Below are 26,404 nucleotides of genomic sequence, written 5' to 3'. Positions count from 1 at the left end.
CAGATCTGACTTAGAAGGATGTAATTCCTGCTGTACTATTTGGAGCGGTTATAGCTGTCTGCCGTGGTAAAAGCATCTTCTGCTGGTAAAGCTTTGTAGCCCATGGTTAAGATTGCTGGTTCAGACTTTGAGATATCCTCTTTCTTTACATATCCCAGGATAATTCTGGTAGGCACCTATATCAGACTGGATCCCATGTGTTTTTACTCTGATGGATTAACAGCTGAAGTGACAATTTGATGTGTTAGGTACATGTGTTGTTTCTCATTCATAGTCTGCAGAGTGGCAGACCTACAAGGTTCTATCTCATGATACTGAGGCATCTGATTAAGAAGTTTCAAGCTCTTAGAAAACTGCTGCCCAACTGTGACAGAGTTACAGTACCAGCTGTTCTAGCATCTACTTAATTCTGTGCTTGCCAATTTTCTTGACAAGGAAAATGAATACGTATTTAATAAATAAATGCCACTTGAAACCCTTGGGAGCTCTTTTAACCTTAGTGACAGCAATAACAATTATATACCCCAGGAGGGTGAGAAGGAAATGGGCTCATTTTCTCTTTCTTTCTCTTTCAGTGTGTACAGCAGGACCTGTTGCAGGGTAGTCAGAATGTACTGTGCACTGAAAATCTGGGGCCTGGTGATTTTGTACTTGCATGGTGACTAGCTGTGGTGTTAGCCAGCCAGCAGTGTCTTTCTGTTATGTATTGTTTGACATACGCTGCCTTATCCTTTACTCTGGGGAAAGCTGTTCGTGTGCTGGACTTGATAATTTAGGTTAGTAGCTGTGGTAGTTTGTGCTGCTGAAGCGGATGTTTCAATTTATGAAAAGCAGTAAGGCTGATACCTTGCTTAACTTAGGAGACTGTGACTCTTAAATTGAGATCTCAGCTTGTATCACCTTTGCCAGGGGCAACACCTGCATGTTTGAATTCAGATTCTGAAATACAAAACCTCAATTCCTGTCTTGGGGCTTTTCTTTAAGGCAGTGACAAGCTTGTACACCAATCTTTTTATGGGACATGCAGAAGTAGAAGTCAAATGGTGTCTAATGCACTTAAGTAAGCAGTAAAGCAGCAGGCACGTGGGAGAATTTAAGGGTAAGTAGTCCTAAAAGGCTAAATGGTTACATAGCTTTGCCTATGAGTGTGGTAATTGAGTGTAATTGTGACACAGTGACCAAGGTCTGGGTTTGGTGTTGCAGCCATCATTAACTGTAATGGGTATTTGTAGGAAGGTTGTAGAAACTGTGAAATCTAGGGTAATTAAGGTGTGTGGGCTAATGGTAGCATAGGTAATGATCTCATTCCCGCATCATTGTAGACTTGAAATTAGTGTTTAGTTGCCTTTGATCGCTTTTTCTCAGTGGGCTATTTTAGGGAATATAACAAAATACAATGAAAACATATTTCTGATCTATGTATACTCTAAGTATTAGGAAGTATAAGGGAGAGTGGTAGTTTTGGGAGAATGCCTGATAATTATTCTCCTAAGTCTGATTTTTGTCCTTTTAAACTCAGCGTATGTGAGGAAATGTGGTTGTGTCCCCTGGAATATGGGGACTGGAAGGTCTGTACACCCCTGCTCTGCACCCTGCCCTTCAGTTCTGTGGGAGAGATAGAGCATCCAAGGGTAAAAGTGGGCAAAAAGCAGATCTGAGACCCCCGAGGGCTCCATAGGGATGCTTAGCATCACTGCTGTTGGCATAATTGTGCTTCTTTGCAGTTCAGGAATGGGCAAACTTTAACTTGAAGCTCATATCATTTAATGCTCATCTGAGGCCAATGTAGTTATATGGGGATGTAAAGAGTTGTATGAGCAATAAATAGGTGGCTTGTAACAGTATAACTGGCTTGTAAGGAGAGGATTGGGAGAGCTATTAAAAAGAAACACATAAACACCAGAAGCAAGCTAAAAATATAGTTAGAAATGAGAATTTTTGAGTGCTGGCTTTAGAAACTATTTCAGATGACTGTAAAAAGGCTCCTCAAATCCATTTTGAAGCAGGTGGAAAATAACTGAGAAAATGACTGGCTGGGGAGCAGAGATGGGTAAGGAGGTGAAAGATCAGTCGCGTGTTACTCTGTCCCTCTCGTTTTGGAAGTGAAATGGGGCCTTATTCTCCACAGATGGGATGAGTTACTGCAGGGTGGGAAAGAAGGATGCTCCTTTCCTCTGATGCTCCATGGCTTCCACTACCTTCTTTGCCTCTTTTGGTTCCTCCTCCTCCTTTTTTAATCAAGGGCAAATATTGGTGGCATTGTTGTGAACAGCTTTAAGAAATGCTACGGAGTTCAAGTTGTAGGAGCTGTGAGTTTTTCACTGTGATACCTGACTTCGCTGTCTCTTTGACATGAATGGTAAAGGAGCCAATCCAGACCTTCTCTGTAAAGTCAGCCTAAGTGTGAAACATCTTTGGGATATGTAACACCTTGACTTGGCACCTGATTCATCTTTTTATTCCTGCCTTTCTGCTTTTTCTAGTTCTAGCCATAAGCAAATGTGAGGAAATCATATGTGTTCAAACAAACAAAAAGGCTGACAAAAGAAGACTTGACAGTTAGCAGCATCCAGATGGCATATTACTCACAAGAAGACAGCTTTCTAGCAAGGAGAAGACGCTTCCTTTGTTGCTGGTTATTTGGCATAGATGCAGCACAGTCCTGGCGCAAGATTTCTGCAGCACAAGAGATGTGTTGGCTTTGGGCTTTTTCTGCCCTTTTGATACTTTGCCTGGTAGCAGCCAGCTGAATGTGTGTGCCAGGAAGTGTGCCAGAGTGGAATCATGGCCTGCCTTGGCAAGGAGACATTTTACCATCTTTCTACCACAGGGAAGTAAGCTGAGCTGTGCTGAAAGTGAATCCCAGCTGTCTCTGCTGTGCACACAACCTGTCCTCAGTGCTGGGTGTATTCATAGTCCTCCTGCAGCCCAGCATTCAGAGTTCAGACTGTCTTTGCCAAGAGAAGCTGAAGTATCTCTTTGGAGAGGAAAAACTTCCTTGACTGGCTTCTCTGTGAGGCAAGTGTGAAGGAAGAAATATTACCTGTTTACTTTCCAGTACAAGGGTTAAGGAAGCCTTTCTTTAAAAAGGAAGTTGTACTGCTGTTTGGCAGGTCTTCATCATCTTTTCTGTGGGGAAGACGGGCTGCTAGAGCAGGAGATCCAGCAGGAGCTAATTTCATCCGGTTTTATACTCTATTCTTTTTTTTTCCTCAATTGGTACAATGCTTTTTCTTCATGTGTGGAGTGCTTAGTGAAGTGGGACCTGAACTAGTTAGCTCTTAAAGCTCCTTTGGCAAGATAAACAAATTCCTATGGTGCTTTGGCAGCAGCATCACCCTTTCTGTTAGCTACCTCCATCCTTCTCAGAGCTCTTCTAGAGCTTTGCAACCTCTCTGGAGGACAACGAGCTCTTCTAAGGGAAAGCCACTGGTGTGTGGGGAGGAAATAGAATCTCATGGCAGCTCTGGGATATTTGGTTTTTTTCCTGTGTTTTTTGTTGTTTTTGTGTTGTTGTTTTTTTTTAACTTACAAACAAAAATCTCTCCAGCTAATCCCCAATTGAGCCTATTGGCCTTTTTATAGCCTGTAAATCACTTTTCACATTAGAAACAAAACTGAAAAAACAAGTAGGCTGGTGACTGAGGGATGTGGTAACACCTCTGCTGGAAATGTAAGTAAGAGTAATTGCTTCAAGAATGCTCATCAAACAAACCAAGCTCTTAATTACGAACAATAAATCAAGGAGAGGAAGAAAGCTTCTGAGCATCTATCCATTCTGTAGCTGAACCTGAAGCAGGTTATGGTTGCTCAGGGACATCCCACTGCATTACTTGAACACCATGTAGGGGCGCTAATGGCACAACAGGGCTTCTATTCAACAGAAGTGATTTCTCTGCTGTCTCAGTGTGTAGAAGAACAGGTCTGATGTGCAGAAGGACTTGCAGGTTCCTGTTAATTATCATGGTGAGGGTGAGCCTCAAAGGTCCTGGTTAGTGCACTGGATTTTGGAGCTAGGTGGATTTTAATTTTTCTGGTTGTTCTACCATAGCAGATTCCACTTCCTAGGAGGATCCTACCGGGCAGTGTTTGCAGGTTTGGCTGTGATTGAAATGCTGACCCCAGCTTGCCTCAGGAAGCGATAGGACTTGCTTAAACTGGGGTTGATATTTGGATGGACTCAAATTATGTGGGCTGTGAATAGGGGCATTCCAGGATCCATCTCCTGAAACCAAGTCTGAGAGAAGCTGTTTCAGCCTGCTGTGTTGGTAATGGGGGCTGGATTTTAGAAAGGGTGGAGGTCCTGTCCAACACAGCCCAAGGCACCCAGGTCACCTCTCTGCTTAATAAACCCTTGATGGTATGGAAGCTTGCTGTAGTGAGAGGCATTTTAGGAGATTAGGGGGCTGACCAAGCCATGATTTTTACTGGGGCTAGATCTATAGCTGCAAAAACTGTATCAATAGCTGTGGGAGGACTGTGGTGTTACTGACTATCCCATCCAATCATATGAGAAGGCTCAGAAAGTGATAGCTAAACCTTTTGAGAATGACTGGATGCTTGACATTAATGAGGAAAAAATGCAGGGCTAAAACCATCCCAGATGCATGCAATTCAATTACTTGGCAGCGCGGTTTGATTTTTAGTGTATTCTGCAGTACATTAGTAATTGATTTGTGCAGTATTTATAACTGCAGAGCAGCTCCAGATGAATGTTGGCCATGATTGTTACAAAATGTTCAATGCCGGGAATGAAATTTCTCCTTGCTGTGACTGTTGAGCTGATGTGCTGTTAATGGAAAGCAGCTCTCCTGCTCCTTTCTACAGCGCATTGATCTTGATTCTTCATTTTAAAAAGCCCTCAGTATGAGGAATCCTTCTGTCTGGAAAACAAACAACCACACCAACCAAAAATAACCTATAAAACATACAGACACAAAACAACTTCAACACAAACACGCACATACACACAAACCAATGTGAAGATCAGCCATGCTAAGAGCTGCTGCTTGATGGACCAACTTGGCACAACTCTGGCTCTGACCAGTCTGGTCTGTGCTCTGTGTATGTGTTACAGAAGTGGGAGTTTCTTGGTGTCTGAAAGATGGATCTTCCAATTTTTTTTAATCCCTGAAATTTGTTAACAAACTTATTTCCAGGTTCACTTACTCCGTCTTCCCCTGCATATAAGCGGTGACCTTGCTGCCTGAAGGAATCTCCCAACCCAGTCTATCGTGGGCATTCAACCTTTTGTCTTGGCTGGGCTGCATTGTGTGAAGAGCAATTGTCTTAGGCCACATATATGTAGGATGCTCCAAAAGTAATGCCTCATCTATTTTCATGGAAACTACAACAGATAACAAGCAGTGTAACTGTTTGATAGAGCAAACTCTTAGCAACCACCAACATCTACCTCTGACACTGTGGGCCAACATTATATGACAGGAGGCACTACCCTCAGAGCAGCCCTTGTAAAATGCTTATATATATGCTTATAACCATATAATAACTGTATAATAAGCATATATATGCTTATAACCATATAACATTAATTGTTATCTACCTACAATTAACCATATTTTTTATTAAAACCTTAAAAAAAGAGAGTAACGAAGCCATAAAACTAAATGCCCTGATTTTATGTAACTAATGCATCAGTCTAGTTCTTAATGGAAGTAGCTGCAGTTCTCAGTGAGTTCTCAAGGTGTTTGTGAGAGATTTTAAATGAAATTTTTCTCTTCCTGTACCTCATCCCTGATATTAATTGTTGACAAATGTGTGTACTGCCAAAAAGCGATGATATGAGTAGGGCAGGATTATGAAGTGAGGGTTTTTCTCCTCAGGTAAGAGAGAAATGGTAGGGAGGCTCAATCACATTTGCTTTGAGCTGAATGTCTGATTGCAACTCTATACATTTCATTTTAAAATTCACAGCTAATTCATTTATGACATCTGAAAACACAAATACACCCGAGATCAGTGGGTTTTTTTGTTGTTGTTGGTTTTTTTTTTTTAAGCAGTCTTCAAAGCTGTCCTCAAATTCCTGTATCAAAACGCAAAGCAAGGCTGCGTGTTTTTTCTGTTCAGTGGGCTGTGTTTAATCAGTGTATCAAAATGCATGCGAGTCTCTGCCATAACTTGAGTTAGCGCTGCAATGCTCAGGGAAGAGCTGTTGTTTTGAGGGTGATTTTTTATATAGTTTTTTTTCCAGACACCTACCTCTTTGAGTACAATTTTTGCCTACCCATTAGTTAACTGAGATCACAAGTATCTGATGTGAATTCCTCTGTGGCAGGATGGATTTCTGTGTTGAATTCTGTCTTCTGACACAAGCCCATCTATTTTTTAGTGGCTTAGCTGTACAGTTGCAACAGAAGTTAAGCACCTGTCAAAGTTCATGGATGGATACTCAGTATACTCAGCAACAAGCCTTGAGCAAACACTGAGGAGAGAGGCAACTCTTCCTGTAGAGTTATTATACCAGATACCGTGGTGGAAGAAAGGAACAAAATGATGTCGAAGGAGCTGGTTTAATCCCGTGGTTACAGGAGCGTGTGTTTTGCTTGTGTTGAGGTTTGCTGGCTGCCTTGCCTCCTCTAGAAGCATGATGTTCTCTAACTATTAGGGAGAAAAAGAACAGCAGAAGACAAATAAAACAGACAGTATCTTGACAGCTGGGAACGGGAGGGGGGCAGAGACACATAAATCATAAGGCATGAAAGGCATTGTCCAAGCTGTTATGTGTGTAAATATCAAGCCTTTTCCTCCTGTGTTTGAGTGTCTTCATGTGCCTTTCTCTAGGTGCAGACAGCAAACTTGGTGCTGCAAGATGGAACGAAGATGAAGGGATATTCTTTTGGCTATCCATCCTCCACAGCAGGGGAAGTTGTATTCAACACTGGTATTTCTGGGTAAGGTAAAATCAAATGAGATGAAAGGACGATAACTTGTTTGTTAGCATGAAAGGGGTAGTTTCTGTGGCTGTTTTTTTTTTTTTTCAGAGCTCATTGTGTCCTGTTCCAGTCATGAGACATTTCATATAGGGAACACTGTTAGAATACAGTGTTCCCCAGTTACACAGGGAAGAACCAGTAACAACATGACTTCAGGCAGTCCTCTTGCATCGTAGCGCTATAATGACTGGTAAAGCTAACTGTGGTAGTGAGGTATGCGGAGATCTGCTTACCTTCCCATAGAAATACAGCCACTGCCAAGTCAAAGCAGAGAGCTGCTGATCAGCACTCAGAGAAACAGGACAGTAAGATTCTTGGTTTAATGAATCTTTGTTCTGCTTCCCGTATCCAGATTAAGTATATAGGGGTCTGAAGCATCTGCAGCTTGCTGGGTAATGCAGTTTGGCTTCTAATTTGAAAATTCTTAAATCCCAAGGTTCCCAAGTTGAAGTTTCTTATGTGAAACATAGTTTTTGATGCGTGATGTATCATACTACAGTTAAGGATGTATATGAACTCTGTGTTCTTTCCAAGTAAAGGAAAGAATCAGATTCATTCCTAACCTAGCCTGACTTTGTGTCCTCTTGGGTGCTAGAAGTCAATAGCTGCTAGTTTAGGATGGCAACCAAATACTCTGAGTGCTTTTATTGAATTGTTTAAGTAAAGGAAATTTGCCCAGGGGATTGATGCTTTTGATTAGGAAAGGGAGGTGCCCCTAGGCAGGTGAGTCAGCTCTGAGTCAGCACTGAGGCTGCTGGTGCTTGAGCCTTCTTGGTAGTTATCCATAGCCATGTTTGCCTGCAGCCTTCCATAGTAAAATTTGCCCAGCTGCCTTGCTTTCTCTAAATTCTGCTCTCCCTTGGAGAAAACAGTACTCACAAGATGAGTTTTTAAATGATCTCATTGGTGAGAATGTTAAATTGCAGCGGAGGGGAATCTGTTTGCAAAGTTTTGCATTAGGAGGCAATTATTTAAGTATTTTGACAGCGCTAATTACTTGCTGCGTTAATATACCTGCCAACAAACAACTGTTTAATATAGATCAGAATGATGGAGGGCACCAGGGTTCTCTTCTCTGTGATGGATTATGGGCAATAAATCTTGTCACATCACAAAAGTCAAGGAGGACCTGATGGATTAATCTCTCCTCCACATGTTACTATGGCAGCAGAAGCTGTTTGCTCATTTCCTAGTGAACTGGGAAGGAAGCCTGTGGAAAGAGAGATCTGTTCTGGGCTGGGGAGCATATGGCAAGGGAGAAAACATACAAAATGTCAAGTTGTGTCTTCAGAGCACTCTCCTGAAATGTGAGCTTGGCTGACTTACAGACATAGAGGATAGAGGTTGCAGCATTGTTGCAGGTCATACAAGTGACGGGATTTGCTGCCAGTTGTGGCATTGCTGTTCAGTAAAAGAACACCTCTATCTCTTGCGCTCCTGAATACAGGGATCAACAGCTTACCAATGGAGCCCATTGGATGCAGCCCATGGTGGTTTTCATGGACACAGAAGCTTTTTACGTATGCATACCTTTAAAGCCTGAAGTAGCTGCAGCTGGCTAAAATGTCAGATTAGTCTAGAATAGAGGCCAGGGAGCAGTGAATTGGAGAAGTGTTGAATTTTCATTAGAGAAGCATGAAGATGAACTTTTCCAAAGTGTTTGCTCAAATAAAAAAATCCTTGTGTTGCTGCCATCTGTTTGGATTAGAGGGAAGAAAGGAAGAGGAGATTTTGCAATTAAGAGAGAAGAATTACAGCCCATAAAATGTTACTCTGTTTGAATCAGCTTAGTGAATGCGTTTGCCTCCAGTATGCCTGCATGTGTTTGATGTGATATTTTGGTGAAAGAAGTGATTGATGGGAATATACTGAACTCAGGCAGAGATGTGGGCAGGCACAGGGAGGGTTGGACCTTGCAGCATCTTTGGAACTCCCGATCCCATCTGCTCCTCTCTGCTCCACAAGGCACTGTGCCTGCTTAAAGGGCATTTTGTCTTATTGCAGAGCTATGCCTTCATACCACAGCTAAACCCAGTGGCTCTCTGTCCTTATCTGCAAATTACAAATAATGTGTAAATGTTCATTGTGTTGGCTTTGTCGTTAACAAGGAGCCTTTTGGAAGCACAGCCAATTGACTTAGAAGGAGTGAGGGAGAGAGACTAAATGTGCAGATGCCGTGTACTTACTGCAGTTCTGTGATCACACTGCACTTTGTGTGGTTGTTTACCTACAGCAGGAAGTATGGATATGAACAGCAGGAGAAGCCTACCTGGAAATGCTTCATAGCCATTGTTCATTCAACATGTCATTTCTCAGTGCTGGCTGGTGTGCTGGGCTGTCTGTATCTGCCTGCAACCATTCCAGGTTTTGTGAAGTTTCCCAGTGTGTGACAATTAATCTGCTGGCACATTAATTCAGCGTTCCATAAAAATGTCTCTTGTGACTTCCTGATATCTGGTAGATGGTTGGAGTTGCCAATTGCGTATTGTTTAAACAGTAATGATGGTAATAAATTATATTTTCTATAGAGCGGATTCATCCTGAAGTGTCTTGATGTGTTTGGCTAAATATTCCTGTGGCTACCTTCATTTGTTGCTAAATTACAGCTACTTCTGTGTTGAAAGACAGATTGCTGCAACAGTATGCTAGCTTATAAAGGGGAGAGGGAAGGGTTGGCATTGCTTTGAAGCTGCAGAATCGGGTGCATGGGTAAGGAGATCTTATTTACCCTGTTCTCCTTTTTGGGGTTTGAAGTGAGACAGAATCTACTGGCCCCATCACATCTGGAAGTGGTACAGCAGTTGATGGAAAAATCTTAGGTATGATCCTCCATTCAGTCCCAAACATCATAAGATTCAGTTCTGCTTTGTAGGAAGATGCTCTGCCTCAGTTTTAGATCTGTTCTTATTGAGAGGAGTGTTCAGGCAGGTTCTGGAACAAAGCTGCAGTCTTTGGGGCTTCTGCCTGTGGCTAAAGATGGGGATGTGCCTTAGGACTCTGTGACCAGCTTGGACTACTGAGTTCTAAAGCGTTGTCTTCAACCTTCCTTCCTTAGCAAAAGCTCTGAAGAATTTTGTCAGGTGAAATATGGAGTGCCCTTTGAGTGGGAACCCGGAGATGGCCTGAAAGAGGTGCCAGGCCTCTGTGCTGGGAGAAGCTGCAGGAGCAGTACTGTGGCAGTTTGCAGATAGAGCAAGTAGGGGAAAATAGCCCAGAGAAGAAGTGAGGAATCAGAAGGATGATTTGTAGCTGCTTCCATGGGCCCAGAGAATATAAATGTCTACCTGTTGCCTTGTAGAAGGGGCAATTACAGCCCTGGACATCTAAAGATCTCTACAAGAAGACTGGAGAAAAGACCAAGGCTGGGGAAACAGCTGTGTTGTCAGCTGTTTTTTTCTGTTTTAGCTTTTTATTGGCACTGAGAGGGGCAGGTTTTTGTACCACATGGAAGGAGGTGGTAAGTGCTGACCACATGTAGTACCCAGGGATTGACCAAGCCCCAGCTGTTGTCTGTGGGTCAAATGAAATGTTAAGTCATCAGGAGTCTGAGTTTGCTACTAGCTCCAGGGCTTTTATTCAATGAAACATGAGGAGCAAAAGCCTTTTCTTGTTCTTTGTGTCAGATGTTTAACCATAGGTAGCAAAGATAGGGCGTGATCACTGATCTGTTTTCTTTTGTCCTGTGAATAAAACACACAGTTTTTGTTTTGTGGCCTATGAGAATTTAGACCTGTCGTGTTCTCGGTGGCTCTTTCGTTCTCATCTCAACTCCAGACCAATGTACCTTTTCTCCTATTACTTCTTCACCTAGGTACACCGAAGCCTTGACAGACCCCAGCTACAAAGGGCAGATTCTTACACTGGCTAATCCCATTGTTGGGAATGGTGGAGTGCCTGACACAACAGCTCTGGATGAAATAGGCCTCAGGAGGTTTCTGGAGTCTGATGGAATCAAGGTAATAGTTGCAATGCAAGAGCTGATCAAAGGGCGGTGCTAGAGCCTGAGTGTGTGTGAATACATGCCTTAATATCAGTTATAAGGAATCGATGATACTTAACCTTTCTCTTTCTTCTACTGGATATTCTCTTCTAGAGATATGGTGGCAAAAAGTTATCTGTGTTGCCTTCTGTACAAGGCCGTGTGCTGTCTGAAAGTGGTGTGTTTCCTTTCAGTGATACACATGGCACAGCTTCTGTGAACTGCTTTCCTGAATGTCTTCCTTTTTTTTTTCTCCACATTCACTTCTGATTCACATTAGTTTGTGTTTGGCCAGGCTGACACAGAAAGAACAAATGCCAGAGAATGAGGTGTTTCTGTGTGCCTGTACAACCACAAACAGGGAAAGTGGCAGCTATGTGAGGAAGGCTGTACTTTTAAGTGCAGGAACTGGTATTTACTCTTTAGTGACAGGGGACATTGGCTAGCAGCAGGTCTGTGTCCATGCAGTTGTGGCGGTGCTGAAAAATCAAATAAAACCATGTAATTGCAGAATCGGTGAAATGTTTTATCTGTCCTGAGGTGAAGCGTCTCTTTTATAAGCAATCCAGCTCCACTGGAAAGTGGAATTGACACTTGAAATGAAATGTCACTAAAAAGTGCAGTGCTTGCTTAAACAAAAAGTGGATCAAAATAAAACATTTTGTCTTACATTTCTATTTTCTTTCTAACAAGAATGGTTGTCTTGATTCAGTACAATTTGTAGTTTTGGTTATCTGGAAGCAACGTTATTCTGTGAGTTTTCTAAGTAAAATGGCCCAGCTGCACTCATCAGAACAAACTGCTGATGTCTTTACTCCTTTGCCTGGTGCCTGTTCTATGCACTCCCACTGTGAAGAATGAGGTTTTACTGTCTCATTGTTCTTCAAGAGCAGTCACATCAAATCCGTGTGGCTTTATGTCTGAACTCTGATGTGCTTTGCGGTGGATTAATAGTGAAAGCCGGGAATGTACAGGGCTAGTACGGAATGATCCTTCAGTGCAAAATGACACATTTCTTCTCTCTGCAGGTTTCAGGTTTGCTGGTGCTGGATTACAGCAATGAGTACAGTCACTGGCAGGCTGCGAGGAGTCTAGGAGAGTGGTTGCAGGAAGAAAAGGTGAGAGATCCAAGGGTAATTACATTCAGAGAACAGAGCTGTGTGTCTGGGAACAGGGGAAAGAGCACTCGGCACTGAGCAGGTAGTCGCTTATCTCTTCAGATGCCTTCACTGCTCTGTACTAGGCTTCTTCAGTGTTCCTCAGTTCCCTGACTTTTCATCCATTTCTCTTTGTCATGGTGCTGTGTTATTTCTAACATCTTTACAGACCAATTGTTAATTAAATTGGGATGTTTGGTTCTTCTGAAAAACAAGTCATGTTAGATTATATTCCAGTCCTACATTGCTTCTCCGAGTTGCTGCCACAGTGGAAACCTGAGGAGATATTAGCTGCTGGAAGCCCTCTCACTTAAAGCTGTGGGAGTCAGGGATGTGCCAGTAAAGTGCCGCTGACCTGTAATGGTGGGGAGGGTTAGGTACTCAGGTGGAAGGCAAAATATGGCTCAGAGATTAGATGACGTGAGCTTTTGCTTAGTGCTTTTTAGTGCAGAAATTAGAAGATTTTAATAACTAGGTTTTTTTATGAACAGGAATGGGAGGGGAAAATAAAGAACTGAAAGAGATGTGGCCTTGGTAAGAGAGTTGCTGTGAGCCAGAGCTCTTTAACCAAGGGACTTTCTTTGTGGCAAAGTGGTCTATCTGTTGTCTTCGTCTGTCTTGGCTACTTAATCTCAAGCTTATATTGCTTTTGTGATTTCTTCAGGTGCCTGCTCTGTATGGGGTCGATACCAGAATGCTGTCTAAGTTAATTCGTGACAAGGTATGATCCACTTCCCTAGATACAGTTACATTAACCTTGCCAATTCTGGGATATTTTTCTAACAGCACAGCAAACCTGAGGTAGCAATGCAACTGCTGGGATGCCTTGGCTTCAAATGCTGCTCAGATTCTCACACTCCTCAAAGGCTCTGGGTTTCCTGTTAGTTGTAGGCATGTTTTCCAACCCAAGCTGATGTAGTAATAATGCCAACTACCTGTTCCCTAAGGTAATAACAGAGAGGACAACAATTCTGTGACCTTTTGTGCAAATTCATTCATAGATAGCCCTGGCTTTGGTCGATAAAACCTCTCGTCCTTCAAAACTTAAGAAATGCCTACGTTATCCAAACCTGGACTCCTAATTCATGCTGGTTTTCTTTGACAGAACCCTATGATTATTTCTAACATTTGTTACTTTTCTCTGATTTCTGAGTGCAAACAATAGAAAGATATAACCAGGATTATGTTAGCAAATGAAAATTAGCATTAAGGTACAGTGATCAAAGCCATTCTGCATGTAAATTGTTTCTTCTTGGAGGCTTTTCTTTTGTAATGGGTTATTTGAAGCTGCTCTTTTCTTAAGGTGACAGGTCTACGATCTGTAGTCCAAGCCCGTACCCCTGTTTGTTCCGTGACCAAAATATCAATGACCCAGCTTGAACAGGCATTTATCTGTACATCAGTTCCTATAGGATGATAAGGATTTGTCCGGCTCTTACAGACCGCATACAAGTGTAGTTTATTGCAATGGAAAATGGCAATGCATTTTTTTCTGCTTTCTTGAGTCATACCATTTAATGGATCAGTGTTCCTTCCATCCAAAGTAAATATGCTTTTAGTATTTATCCAGTAGCTTCTCAAACAGCATAGGGCATTATACTGACATCTGAATGGTATCAGTTTATAGCTTATAAAATAGTGGATAATGTGGCTTTTTCTCCATGACTTCTCAATCATGTTGAAAAAACAACTTAATATTTCACTCCATGTCTATTTATAAACTGGAAGTGAGAACAGAGCTTCATTGTGACAAGTGAAGAATTGAACAGCAAATTGTTAAAGCGGCTTTAAAGGTACATTTGGCTGAGTAATCCAGTGGCAAGGTAAAACATAGATTTCTTATTTGTAGGAAAGGATTTTTTAGGGTTCTTTCATCAGCTTTTACAGGACTGGCTGCAGAATGGGACTCAGCAGTGTGTGGCTCCCAAGAACATCACTTATTTAAGGTGGATACTGACTTTTTCAGTTCTGCTCTGCAGAAAGCAGTATGGAGTACCCTGTAGTGTGAAGTGTTGTCATTTTAAGGTGAGGCAGAATGTCAGCTACCGTTAAGAGCTATTTTTGAAACTTAGCTTTAGCAGCACACTTGGCAGCACAAGACAATGGCACATTTCTGCCTTAAGAAAATGGCAAAGATACTTCATAGCTTGATCAACCACGGAAGTATCTTAAGGAAGTAGCACTCAAGCTTGTGAGCAGTTCCAGCATTGCCAGGACAAACTGTTTTGTCATGACAATGTTGTGTGTTAAAAGTGTTATCACAAAACGTAGACTTGGTTTCACTTTCCTCTTCCTACCTTGAGAAGTTTTGTATTGCACACCCTGTCCCCATGCTGAGGAAAAGGTTAACCCTAGATTCATCCCACTTATTCCAGGAAAGGGGAAAAACCAAAATGAGAATTTTTCCGCTGAGAACTTTAATGAGCAGAACATGAAGTAGGATGTGCTGCTGTTAGATCAAGGGTGTCATAGCAGGAAAGAGCAGAGCTTGCTGGAGTCCATTTTTATTTTTAACAGATTAATTGTCAAACAGCTGTGATGACCTGCCTCCCACTCAGCTTTGCTTTACAGCTCTGCTGCCATATAGCTATGCACGGTATGTGGCTACAGACCTCACAGTGCATGTGTAAAATCAAAAGCTGCAAACTGCTTTGGGGACTACTGTCAGATCTTATTTGGGGATCTGAATCCAGATTCTCTTGGAAGGCAGTCCATTTTACTGTCACTAGAAAGCTTACCAAACTATTTAGAGATTTTACTGATGGCACTGCTTTATCTCTAGATGAAAGAAGTTTCAACTATTTTTTTTAATACATGGAAGGAATCATAAACTTCTGAATATGCTGGAATGGTTATAAGCTGTCAAGAAACTATCTATAAACAGATGCTCAGCTTGCTGCGCCTGTCACCGCCTTGTTCCAGTGTTCACAGCTTCTCCTGCACTCATGCTTTGTTTACTGGTCTATTTCCACAGGGTACAATACTTGGGAAGATTGAGTTTGAAGGTCAACCCACAGAGTTTGCAGACCCAAATAAGCAGAACTTAATTGCAGAAGTTTCAACAAAGGTGAGAACTTATAGTCCCAGTTCTGTATGCTCTGGATATTAACTGCTCCCCATTTGCTCTGAGGATAAGCAGCCTGGACCTATTCTAAACCTTATAACTTCTAGACCTTATATATATATAAGGTGTGTGTGTGTGTATATATATATATATATGTATATATATATATATATATATATATATATATGGTTTAGAATATATATATATTTAGAATATATATATATTCTAAACCTTATAACTTCTAGGTCTGTGATTTCAACATCATTCAGGTTTGGATTTGCTGTAGTAACTGGTTACCTGAGATGCCACTAGACTACATGGACAGCCTTGAAAAACAAGGATCTCACTAACTTAGAATTAACTCAGTGCCTTCTGTACCTTAAGTCAGGGCCTCATTGCTACAGACAAGCATATCAGTTGCTCATTGAAGTCTTTGTGATCTATGATTGCAAGATGCCAATGAAGACATTTTGAGCAGTAATTCAGCAACAGGTAAGGTTGTGATGATAAACTCTGCAATTATGAAAAAGAAATTAATCTAAAGGTGTTGAAAATGGCTTTTAAAAGGTGAGTATAATAAGATAAATGGAGCTTTGGTAGTCTTGCTATATTTATAACTTCATTTTCTGGGCTTGAAAAACAGCATCACAAATAAAGCTGACAATGAAGTAAGCTGTTTAGTGTTGATAATTACTGGACATAATTAATCTATTAGTTGCTGAACAGTTATTTCCATGTTAATCAGGGTACATTAAGACCTACTAATCTATTATATTTTGGAGAGTTTTATTTATTACTTTAACTTTTCTTGTTTCCTCCTTTCCCCAGCATCAATAGATGCTAGCATGTAGATTCTATACACTAGCATTGCTTATACAAGGCTGGGAGTTCAGGAAACTTGGCAGTGGTTTTTTGTTTTTTTTTTTTTTTGGAGATATATTTTGATGCCAGGGTTCAAGAGCAAATGAAAGAGATTAAACTTCTTGAAATTAAAAGGTCATTTCTATCTGTGCATTCAGTTCCATGTGCTTTTTTTTTTGTTCTCACCACTGTTGCCAGAAGGGGTTTCTCCTCATCCTGACTGTTGGCTTACAGCCTAACCACGTCATTGTTTCAGACTGGGACATTTTTTGTAGGCCGGTCTGTGAACAGATGAGGGAAATCCTTTGGCTTTAGAAGTAACAAATATTTTAACATTCATATGCTTCAGTTCCAAGTCTAACCACACTCTGCCAGATACAGGGATCAGTGCTCAGCAGTACAGAGGAAGAATAAGTGTGAGAAGTAAGGGAATGATGGTGAAGACAGCAGAGACCAAATTCACTGCTGCTGCTGAAGGAAAGCTGTTAACAAATCATAGTCTAATTGGACAAGGGGGAGTTCTGAGAAGGTGATTTATTAACTCCACGAAGTTGTGTTCTTCAGTTCTCTTGGACCCTCTCTGTGCCTTGAAACTTTGTAGATAAAGGCAATGCCTCCTTGTGCCCTGACTCTTACACCTCTGCTCCTGAAATAGCAGTCAAGCACTCGTGATGATGGTGAGAGATGCCTTCACACAGGACATGCTCTGGCTTACATTCTATCAATCACTTCAGTCTTTGAGAAGATACCTACTCAACCTGGAACTGAATCTAGGATAACACAGAGGGAGGAACTGTTGAAAATTCTTGTCCTTCTTATAGAGAGGGTATTTTATTTTTTCCCTCTGTCTGGTCGTAAATTTCCTTGAAAAGAATTGATTCATCACTAGCACCAAGACATTCTGGGCATGGATTTTAACACCTTTACATAAAGAGGCCCAGCTGTGAAATATGGATGTCAGGGAAGCTGATTAAAAGGGAGTTGTTTAGCTCACTTAAAAACAAATAAATAAAATCGATTGCACAAGAAGAAAGACACTTTATCTAAAGTACACTTCTGAATATCAGCTTTCAGGAGCTGAGAAATGCTGAAGGTAAGCACAGAATTGGCTTAGAGAAAGAAGACTGCCTTATGTGCTTATTGATGAGTAGCATTCCTGGCCTGGCATTAACTGCAGTTGTGAAACAAGTGAAATAATTCAACAAGCTTTAGAAAGAAGTTCCAGTTCCAACCAGCAGATGTGTGGGTGAACAAATGGTCCAGTTTGAGGACTGAGTCAGGTGACTTGTCCTAGCAATTTACTCTATGGGATGGGAACAGCAGCTGGAAGAGAAGGTGTCAAGAGAAGTATTGTCAGATGTGTAAAATTGTCTGTGTCACATAGCTGATGCTCAGTGGTAGATGACCAGTCTGTAGCGCATGATGCTCTGAAAGTCTGCCACAAAATATAGCCAGCCATGCTATGCTTTGGTCTTACTGTGACTGGCATCTTGGGACGGTGTTTAATGGGTTGGATCTGTAGCTGGTGTGAAGCAACCTTGCTCTACTGACATCAGCACGATGATTTAACTTCAGCTGAAAATCTCTCCCCGTGTATTTGGCAGTTCTCTTGAGCTGTAATGATCTGTGAGAACTGACTTGCTACTTCACTGCTAATGAGGTGAAACGCAGGAAAAAAAAGGCTTGTCATTAGCTATGGAAACAAGCGCCTTCTTAGGGATTGCTGTCACTGCTGCAATCAACTAGATATAAAATGGTGTTATAATCTCTACTTTAACACACACACAAAAAAGGAGAAAGTGTTAATACCTGTGGTACTTCTGGAGATTTCTCTGTGATTTGATTGTTAAGCACCAGTCTGCTTGTTGGTAAAGAGTTCTGCTTCTTATCTGCCCTGGGTTTTGTGGGGTGAGGGGTGATGTGTTATTTACAGCATGGTCTTTCTTTTTTATAGGAAGTCAAGGTATATGGCAAAGGGAACCCAATGAAAATTGTAGCTGTTGACTGTGGGTTGAAGAATAATGTTATCCGTCTGCTGGTAAAGGTAGATCAGTGCTTTATACCCTTTATCTCCTGTTTTGCTTTGGTAAGAGCCCAGCCCTGTGTGTACTCAGTAGCCTTCCTTCCAGGTGGACATGTTAACTCCAGTAACCATTTCCCTACTAAATTGAAGTACAGGTGATTTTTGTTTTAGGAGGATTCTTGTGGTCTGTGAAGTGTTCTTGAACTTAATGCTTGATATTGAGGGGGTAAGGAATTGGATCTGCCCAGCAACCTTTCAGGCGTAAAGAATTCCAGAAGAGTGAATTTAAAAGACGTGAGGCACATGGTGTCTAAAGATCAACCAACCCAAACACTGTCAAACATGAGTCAGTGGGGAAAAGTTTTGTAGTGAGAGTGATTACTGAGTGGCTGAAACAGAGACACAGAAAAGATGTGGAGTGTCTGTCCTTGAAGATACAGAAAACTTAACTGACCAGTGCCTTGGCAACCTGCCTTAAAGTGGATGTCATCCCTGAGCAGGGATTGCATCAGGTGACTTCCTGGGCTCCTGGCAGCCAAAGTTATTGTTTAGTTTGAGGATTTTTTGAAAATCTTTTCTTGTTAGCACTAAGATGCAGCAGTCCTTACTTCTGTAGTCACACAGGAGGAGTTGAAGGTGGTGTCCTCATTCTCTGTATGTACAAGCTTACTTGTGTCAGTTTTCTAGTCAATGTGGATGTTCATCCCATTTTTGATGTGCAAGACTATTTCTGGCTTGTCAGAGAAAGAGGTGGGGAAGCTCTGTGATAGCAGTTAGGACGAAATCATTGTGCGTAAGTGAGCGCGCTGAACATGCTCACACCTCTTTCACAGTTCATTGCTAAGCTGTGATCTAATTAGTGGATTTCAAAATGACTTGGCAAGTGCTGTGGTGGCTCAAATATGCTGAATCCTACCAGGCTTGTGGAAATAATCTGAGCATAATTAAAAATAGTCTTGCTGTTGACCCTGGCAAAGGAATCTCTGAAATCCCACCTCAAACCCTGGGAAAAGAGGGCATGGGGAACAGCCTCCAGACATAAATTCATTTATCCTTCTGCTCCCCTTATCGCTTGTTTTTCTCCCAGAAAGGTGCAGAAGTACATTTAGTTCCATGGGACCATGATTTTACCAGCATGGAGTATGATGGGCTCATTATTTCTGGAGGTCCAGGAGATCCCATGAAGGCCCAGGAGGTGATTCAGAATGTCAGAAAGGTACGGTGTGATAGCCAATGGGCCAGTTTTTCATATTTACTTTTTTTTGTCTAGTTTGTTGAATGGTTGGCTGTACTGACACGTTATGAACCAAATGTCGTGTGGCTATTTCAGCTTCCTAGGATTTTGTTTTACCTCAGTCCACTGGTAGTTGTGTCTCCAAACCAGTAGATGCAGTAAGGCCACATGGACCTTGCCACAATTGCCTTAGCAGTGCCTTGAAATGCCCTTAGCAGCGCCTTGTGAAAGAGCAGCTCTGATTTTTCAGCACTCTTCTTTCAAATAATGTTAGACTTCAATGCAAAGTATCATTGCTTATTCCCCTGGAGTAGACTGAGATGCTAAGCTGTGCTTTGAGCCTTGCCTCTGAGGCAGAGGAGAGGAGAAAAATTTCCTTTGTAGGCTGTTGCTACCCTTGCATTCACTATTTTTTCACATGGGCTGCTGTGTGGGAATTGTAGCAGGGCTAGGAGCATAGCATGGTTTATGCTGGAATTGCTAAACAGAGTAATTCCAACATCTTTTGAAAACCTTTTCCTTTTAGGTCCTAGAGAGCAATCGCCCAGAGCCTTTGTTTGGAATTGGCGTGGGGAGTCTAATCACTGGAATAGCAGCTGGAGCTACTTCCTACAAGATGCAGATGGCCAACAGGTGCAGCAGCTCTTCTGCTTTCCAGTGACTAAATAGATCATCTCAGCATTGCTGAAGACCACCAGACAGCAGTGTGTCCTCCTTCTGAACTGTCTCTACAGAAGCTAGTAATGGCAGTCACACTACTTCAGTCTTGGCATTCTTCTTGCCTTTAATTAAACTGCCCTGATGTGCATTGCTTTTTTTGAGGGTAATTAGCCTCCACTAAACTGAGGGATAGTGAAGTTTCTCCTAGGATTTGTCATTTTGTGACATTTAGCTACACCTGGCACTTCTGACTGCTGTTCTCTGACCCTTTCTTTTTTCCTTTTCTCTTTCAGAGGACAGAACCAGCCCGTCCTGAATGCAGTGAGTGGACAAGCTGTCATCACTGCTCAGAACCATGCTTATGCTATCGACAGTTCTACCCTCCCACCTGGCTGGAAGCCTCTCTTTGTGAATGCCAATGATCAGACAAATGAGGTGAGTGCATGCTTTCCTTTTTTTTTCTTTTTCTAATCTGTGGATAGCAGCCTTTGGTGAGTAAAAACTGTCTCACCTTATTTTTCCTCCTTGCAGTCAGGTTTCGTTAGTCACCACGACTAAACGTAGTGACCTGACCCTACCTGCTTTACTTGGAGCCCTACCATACAACACAAAAGAAGGTGGACCATTACTCTTCTTGTCTATATCAGCCCAAAATGTACAGCTGCAACAGTGACCTCATGATTTCCCTGGAAACACTGCCTTATTAACTTCAATGATTTCCCTACTGCAAGTGCACCAACCCATGTCAGCATACTGTTGCATTTATTCTGTGTTATGTAGCACAGAACAGGAATGTTATTAGAGTTGAATTTGGTGTGTTAATGTAAATAGAATTCCAAGGCATAAATGCCAGGAGGGAAACAGACAGTTGCCTCTATAGAACAATTTATCAAATCTGAAGTGACTTCCATGTGGGGAAAAATGAAAAGATTTAAAAAACAAAACAAAAACTTGACTACTAGATGTTCACAGATGAACATGGGAGAGGATAGGAAATAAAACAAAATCCTATTGCTCAGATCTGTTAAGATCAGAGACACTGAGGAGGGTCTTAGGCTCTGTAGTTGACCATGATAAAAACTGTACATTAGGAGTAGTGTTGTGCAGGTCATTATTTATTAGAAAGTCATTGAAATGAAGGGCCATTTCTGTGTCTTCCTCAAAATGGCATAAGTCTCTTAAACCCCCATAGATCTGTCCACGTGTTGGAGGGATGAGGAACAATGCAATTTTAACATTGATGAGCACAAACAGGAACATGATTGAATGTGCTCTCAAATGCAGTCTGTTTTATTCTTGTTTGGAAAAGAAGCAATACTGGCTGATCTGACCCTTTACAGCTGGACAGGGCCGGTACAGGTTTCCAAATACTGACAAACCATGGAGTATTTTGGTAAGATTTGTATGTAAGTAGTAATAACATGCTCATTCAGAGCAGCATTCCTGCTTCATCATAGACCCAAAAATGATATAGCCATCGTGTGCAAGGCTTTGTGTCAGTATTTAAAATAAGTTACAGGAGTAAAAAGCATGACCAAAGTCTAGTTCTTCTGTATCAGACCTAGCTATATCGGGGCAGGAAAACAAAAGACACGGGATTCTTCGAGGTGACCTTCTCTCTTGCTATGAAGTTTTTTACTACTTTGCCTGGCTCAGAATTTCCTCTGCAGGCAGACTGTCCTATCTGCTCTGTTAAGTGCATGCAGTTGATTAATGCTTGTGATTGTAATGTAAGTGATGCCTCCACTATGCTTCTCAGCCATGTGCAGCTCAGTGACTTAAACAGGCATTGGAACATTCTTAGAGGAGCAAAAAGCTCCATGGCTCCTCAGGTAAGACATAGTTTGAAATGGAAGTTTCATTCTGGAAATGAAACAGGTTTCAATTTGTCAGCTCCTAAAACCATCCCAGCTCCTTAGCCCTCTGTACTTACAAGGATGAGATCTGGCTTTCTGTTTTCTTGACTGCTTGCAAGGAAGTATCTAAGATAAATGTTTTTAATCCTGCAGGGAATTATGCATGAGACCAGACCAATTTTCACAGCACAGTTCTACCCAGATGGAAATCCTGGGCCAACAGACACGGAGGTATTGTGTGAGAGTTGATCCAGCCTTACTTTTATGTGCCCTGGAGAGTGCAAATACATATCAGTTACAATGACAAATCTTTATGTTGGTGCTGGTCCTAAATCTTGTTTTCGGAAAAGTTAGGATCCTCACAGAGGACCCAATAATGCATAAGCTTGTTCTGCTTAGTTTGAATCACAGTTAATTACAATCAGCAGCAAGACATCTATTGACTTCTGTGTGCTTTGGATCAATGGTTCTATTCACATGATGTGCGTGCTTTGAGTCCTGTTGGGATTATTTGTGTGTTGGAAGTTACTGGAGTGCTTAAGCTTTTGCAAGATCAGGCTCAAATCTCTTGTACCTGGGGTGACTGCAAAAGGAAAAGAGTTCCATCTTAGAGAAAGAAATCCCAGCCAGATGTTTTGTAGTAAAATCATTAACTTTCTAATACATTTTAGTTCCACTTGTAAATTTTATAATTACTGTAGAGTTATGTAGATGAGTTCACACTTCCTCACTCCGGTTCTCCCAAGTGAAATGAAATTTTAATCCCCCATCTGTGACTTAGCACAAATTCTGTAACAACTGGTTGCGTAGTCACAGAGTATGACGAAACAACAACAGGGGATGTGGAAGGCAGAGGAGGCAGGTCTGAACATAAATATCCTTCTTAGCCTTTCTTGAGAAGGTAGAAGTATACATGTAAGTGCTTATTTTAACCTTAATTTGACGTTGTTGATTAAACTTAAGAGTAAATCTCTTGATATCAAGAGCATTTTTACTAATCTGATTGACTTGAGTTCTCTGAGATTAACAGCCCTCGGCTGTCTGTTCCAAGTAAGTGCACTCTCACTGCTTGGATAGATTTGGTTATTTAGATGTTGTACTGCTAGGCTTGCAGGACCCATCTATGCTCCTTGCCACAGGTGATTCCCTGCAACCAGCTTCATGGACTTAACTTTGTGAGTGCGGAGGTGGATACAGCCAGAGTGTATTCTGCTGTGTCCTGCTGCCTCCTCTGCCTGCAGTGCCTGGCTGGAAGGCAGGCAAGCTTGTGAGATGAGGCATATAGAGACTGGAGAAAAATTCCCTCCCAGCTGCTCTGAGATCTCTGAGATCTGAGCACAAATGACTTTCAGATATACCTTTTCAGATCCCAGCTCTGTAACAGAGTCTATTCCACACAATTCACTTGAGGCATTTAAGTGTATGGTTTTCTGTATATTAGCTTTCAATGTGCACTCATTCATTCTACTGCCAACCTTACACAAACAGAGCACGCAGACGTGATTTATATGTTTTCTCCCTGATATGACCTCACTTTCTTGAATGCAACTTTGTCAGATAAACCAAAGTCACTATAAATAATGGCCCCTTCCTTTGTGATGAAGAGAAATCTACCTTCTAAGGGCAGTGGAGTAGAGTTGATAGCCTGCGCTCATAAATGGCCTGCTTTTTCCTTGTTTGCTTGTTATTAGTTGTGTTCAACTTTGGAGATTAAATACCTGTGTTTGTTTTTCCAGTTCCTGTTTGATTCATTTACCTCACTGGTTAAGAGAGGAAAAGGCACTACCATTGCTTCGGTCCTGCCCAAGGCTGGAGCAACAGCTTCTAGAGTGGAGGTCAGTGTACAGATGCTCTTCATTCCTGCCTGTCTGTGAGGCTAGGAGCTTGCTGGTTCCTGCTGAATCCACCATACAAAGTGGCATAAGAAGCAGACCGTGGAAGGAGGCCTCCTTTACAAAAGGTTTTTCTTGCTGTGTTACTGACTCCCTTTTCTTTCAGAAAGTTTTAAGATCTGATGTGACATGTAATTTTCTTTCTAGTTCTCCCAAGAAGGGGGCACTCCCAGCAGCATATCAAGTGCCCGGGGATAATCTGGCCATGATGTTTTGTCTCAGCATCATAATGTTGATGCTTTCTGATGCTTAGCAAAGAAGTCTGAAATTTCTAGCATGAGTTGAATTTCATAAAGTATTGCTATCTTAGAAAGCAGCTGGACTCTGTGGGCAGCTAAAATGAGGCACGGATCTCTTTAAGTATGTTACATTGGATGTGTTTGTTGCATGCCTTATATGCAAATCATGTTTTTAAATCCAAAGAGTTATGGGGGAAGTCCTGGAGAAATACCTTTAGGATTACAACTGCAGTGTTTTTGGAGGTGACTTTTATTCTCTTTTTAGAACATGTGTTCTCTAATTTGAGGCTGTTCTATGCTGCACAGTCACTATTTCAACACTTCCACCACGATATTGACTTTGTCCATTCTGTTTCACACCTGTAGGTCTCCAAAGTTCTCATTCTAGGATCTGGGGGTCTGTCGATCGGTCAGGCAGGGGAATTTGATTACTCTGGATCTCAGGCTGTGAAAGCCCTGAAGGTGAGAAGGATACTGGAAAAATTCTAACCTAACTTGACGTACTTTGCTTTCTCACAGAGAGCTATGCCTATCCAACTGTGGTACCACATGGGTAGGGAAGCTGGTAAGAAGAAATGGCTTTGGGAACGTTTAGCCATTTTTTGTTTGTGAATTTGTTGGTTGAGTGATCTGAGTTGACCAGCAATCTGAGCAGTTGTAGTAGCTGCCTTCAGAGAAGGTGGTAATTGTGAACTGCTCTAACTTAAGTCATGGCTATTCTATTCCTGTGCTGATCTTGAAGTCAGCAAAGGGGGGAAAATAAATAAATCATTTACAGTAACCTTAAATATAATCTGTGGTCCATCTAGGTTGGTCCTAATAATATAGTGCATCGTGTATTGTATATGCTTTGTGCTCTGTATTGCTGTTGCTGGCTATTAGTGTGAAATGACAGTGTTTTCAGGAAGATAAGAACAAGTTTAGGAGTAGGGGATGACAGAGAAGGTGAGTGCAGATAATGACCTGAGTTAGAAAAGAGGCACCTCTCTCCCTTCTTTTCTCTTTAGTCCTTCAAATTTACCTCCAGTTTGTGGATGAAAGTGCTCCTTAATGATAAACATCCCTCGCTTGACCTCCCACAGTGCCCTTTCCTCTCCTGTGGCCACCATCTACCAGCTCTGATCTGCTGTAGGCTAATCAACCATTCCAGGAGCAGCACTTGCTCTTCCTGACCTTGCCTCTGGCAATGTGATTTACAGCCGCATGCAGGAGAGAAGGCAGTGGCTACCAGAGCATGGATGGGAAAGAAAAGGGACAATTAACAGGAGACAGAAAAGAGATGTCTTTCTTCTAGACATCTGATTTTTATTTTCTTCTAAATAATCAATATGGATTCTCACTGCTGGATGCTCGGATTCGCTCTGTCTACTTCTGTAATTCTGAGTCTGTTGGATGCCAACTTCTTATAAGAAGGTGCTGCTGTTTACATTCAGTCCTTCACAGTTATGTGTGCACCCTTATCTAGGACTAAGACCTTGTGGAGCTGGGACTGCCCCTGTCAGTGAACTTGTATTTGCAAGAATGCTTATCGAAGGTGGGAAGATACCCTGAAGAGTGAAGCCTGGAAGCATCTGTGAACAGCAGAGACCAGGCTGTGGTCAACTGCAAGCTTTCTTGATAACTTGCACTGGGGCTTTTCCCAGCTATTCTGAGTGTAGGTGGATATTACATAAAATGAGGAGTGCAGTGCTCTGAAGTATTGTTATTTAACTATTTTAATTAGATTATGAGGAAATTCTCCAGTTAGAATGGGTATCTATTGTGCAGATTGCAGTGTACTTAATAAAACAAAAAAACAAACAGCAGAAGTTAGAGGAAAATGTTGCAAAGGCAAACAGGAACTGGATTAAAATCTAGCATTCTTAATCACTGACCCTGGCGGCATTAATTCTGCTCGTTAATTATTTTCTTCATCTCTGCCTTAAGATGGTCCTTAAGACACCTTGCCCCAGGTAAGCAGGAAAGAAAGTGATGATATACAGATAGGCCATCTTGCTGGAGAGTCATGTAGCTTCCCTCTCCCCTGTTCATTACAGTAGAAGTGGAGCTGTGAATTTGAGTGCTTTCTTAGAGAAGAATGATTTGGTCACTGAACTACCCTTCTCCTTCCACAGTGACATGAAAACCAACGGAGTTATTAGTCTAAAACTGAAATATTTTCTGTGAGGATTTCGTTCTTCTGTCCTTCTACACGTTTTTAAGGAAGGTTTATCTTTGAGTATTTCTGTTTTCATTTCTGTTTGTTCTGAAAGTTTCTGTTTTTCTTTCTTAGCCTCTGCTACTTGCATGTGGCAAACTTTTCTCTTAAAATGTATTTTGCATCGATAGTTGGCATCGTTTCCAAGGGGTTTACTTACATGGTGCAACTTAGTGCCTTACCAGAAATTGATGGAAGTTAGGATGAGTTCCCATAAAAATGAGGCCAGAACCTTTGTTCTTCCCAGTACACCTTTTAAATAGGAATATGTCACCCTTTGCCTATCTGT

The 26,404-nt window shown here is 41.7% G+C and overlaps 1 protein-coding gene across 6 annotated transcripts in view; it reads left to right on the top strand.

Annotated features, from left to right (window-relative positions):
* Positions 1 to 26,404, top strand: part of CPS1 (carbamoyl-phosphate synthase 1) — a 113,763-nt gene that overhangs the window by 24,682 nt on the left and 62,677 nt on the right. For all 6 annotated transcript variants that reach the window (XR_014948375.1, XR_014948376.1, XM_085553501.1 and 3 more), the window contains 12 exons: positions 6,802 to 6,911; positions 10,765 to 10,909; positions 11,961 to 12,050; positions 12,754 to 12,810; positions 15,064 to 15,156; positions 17,969 to 18,058; positions 19,125 to 19,253; positions 19,798 to 19,904; positions 20,225 to 20,366; positions 21,941 to 22,018; positions 23,524 to 23,622; positions 24,285 to 24,380. Coding sequence is in view for 4 of the 6 variants with exons in the window: in XM_085553501.1 (XP_085409627.1) it covers positions 6,802 to 6,911; positions 10,765 to 10,909; positions 11,961 to 12,050; positions 12,754 to 12,810; positions 15,064 to 15,156; positions 17,969 to 18,058; positions 19,125 to 19,253; positions 19,798 to 19,904; positions 20,225 to 20,366; positions 21,941 to 22,018; positions 23,524 to 23,622; positions 24,285 to 24,380 (1,236 nt within the window). In the remaining 2 variants the exon portion in view is untranslated. The remainder of the gene's footprint in view (positions 1 to 6,801; positions 6,912 to 10,764; positions 10,910 to 11,960; positions 12,051 to 12,753; positions 12,811 to 15,063; positions 15,157 to 17,968; positions 18,059 to 19,124; positions 19,254 to 19,797; positions 19,905 to 20,224; positions 20,367 to 21,940; positions 22,019 to 23,523; positions 23,623 to 24,284; positions 24,381 to 26,404) is intronic.

This window comes from Coturnix japonica, chromosome 7, assembly GCF_054131305.1.
Source record: "Coturnix japonica strain WE chromosome 7, WE-NBRP24, whole genome shotgun sequence".
In the NCBI taxonomy this organism is placed as follows: Eukaryota; Metazoa; Chordata; class Aves; order Galliformes; family Phasianidae; genus Coturnix; species Coturnix japonica.
Note: the sequence above shows the minus strand (reverse complement) of the source record. Positions and strands in the feature narration are given on the sequence as shown.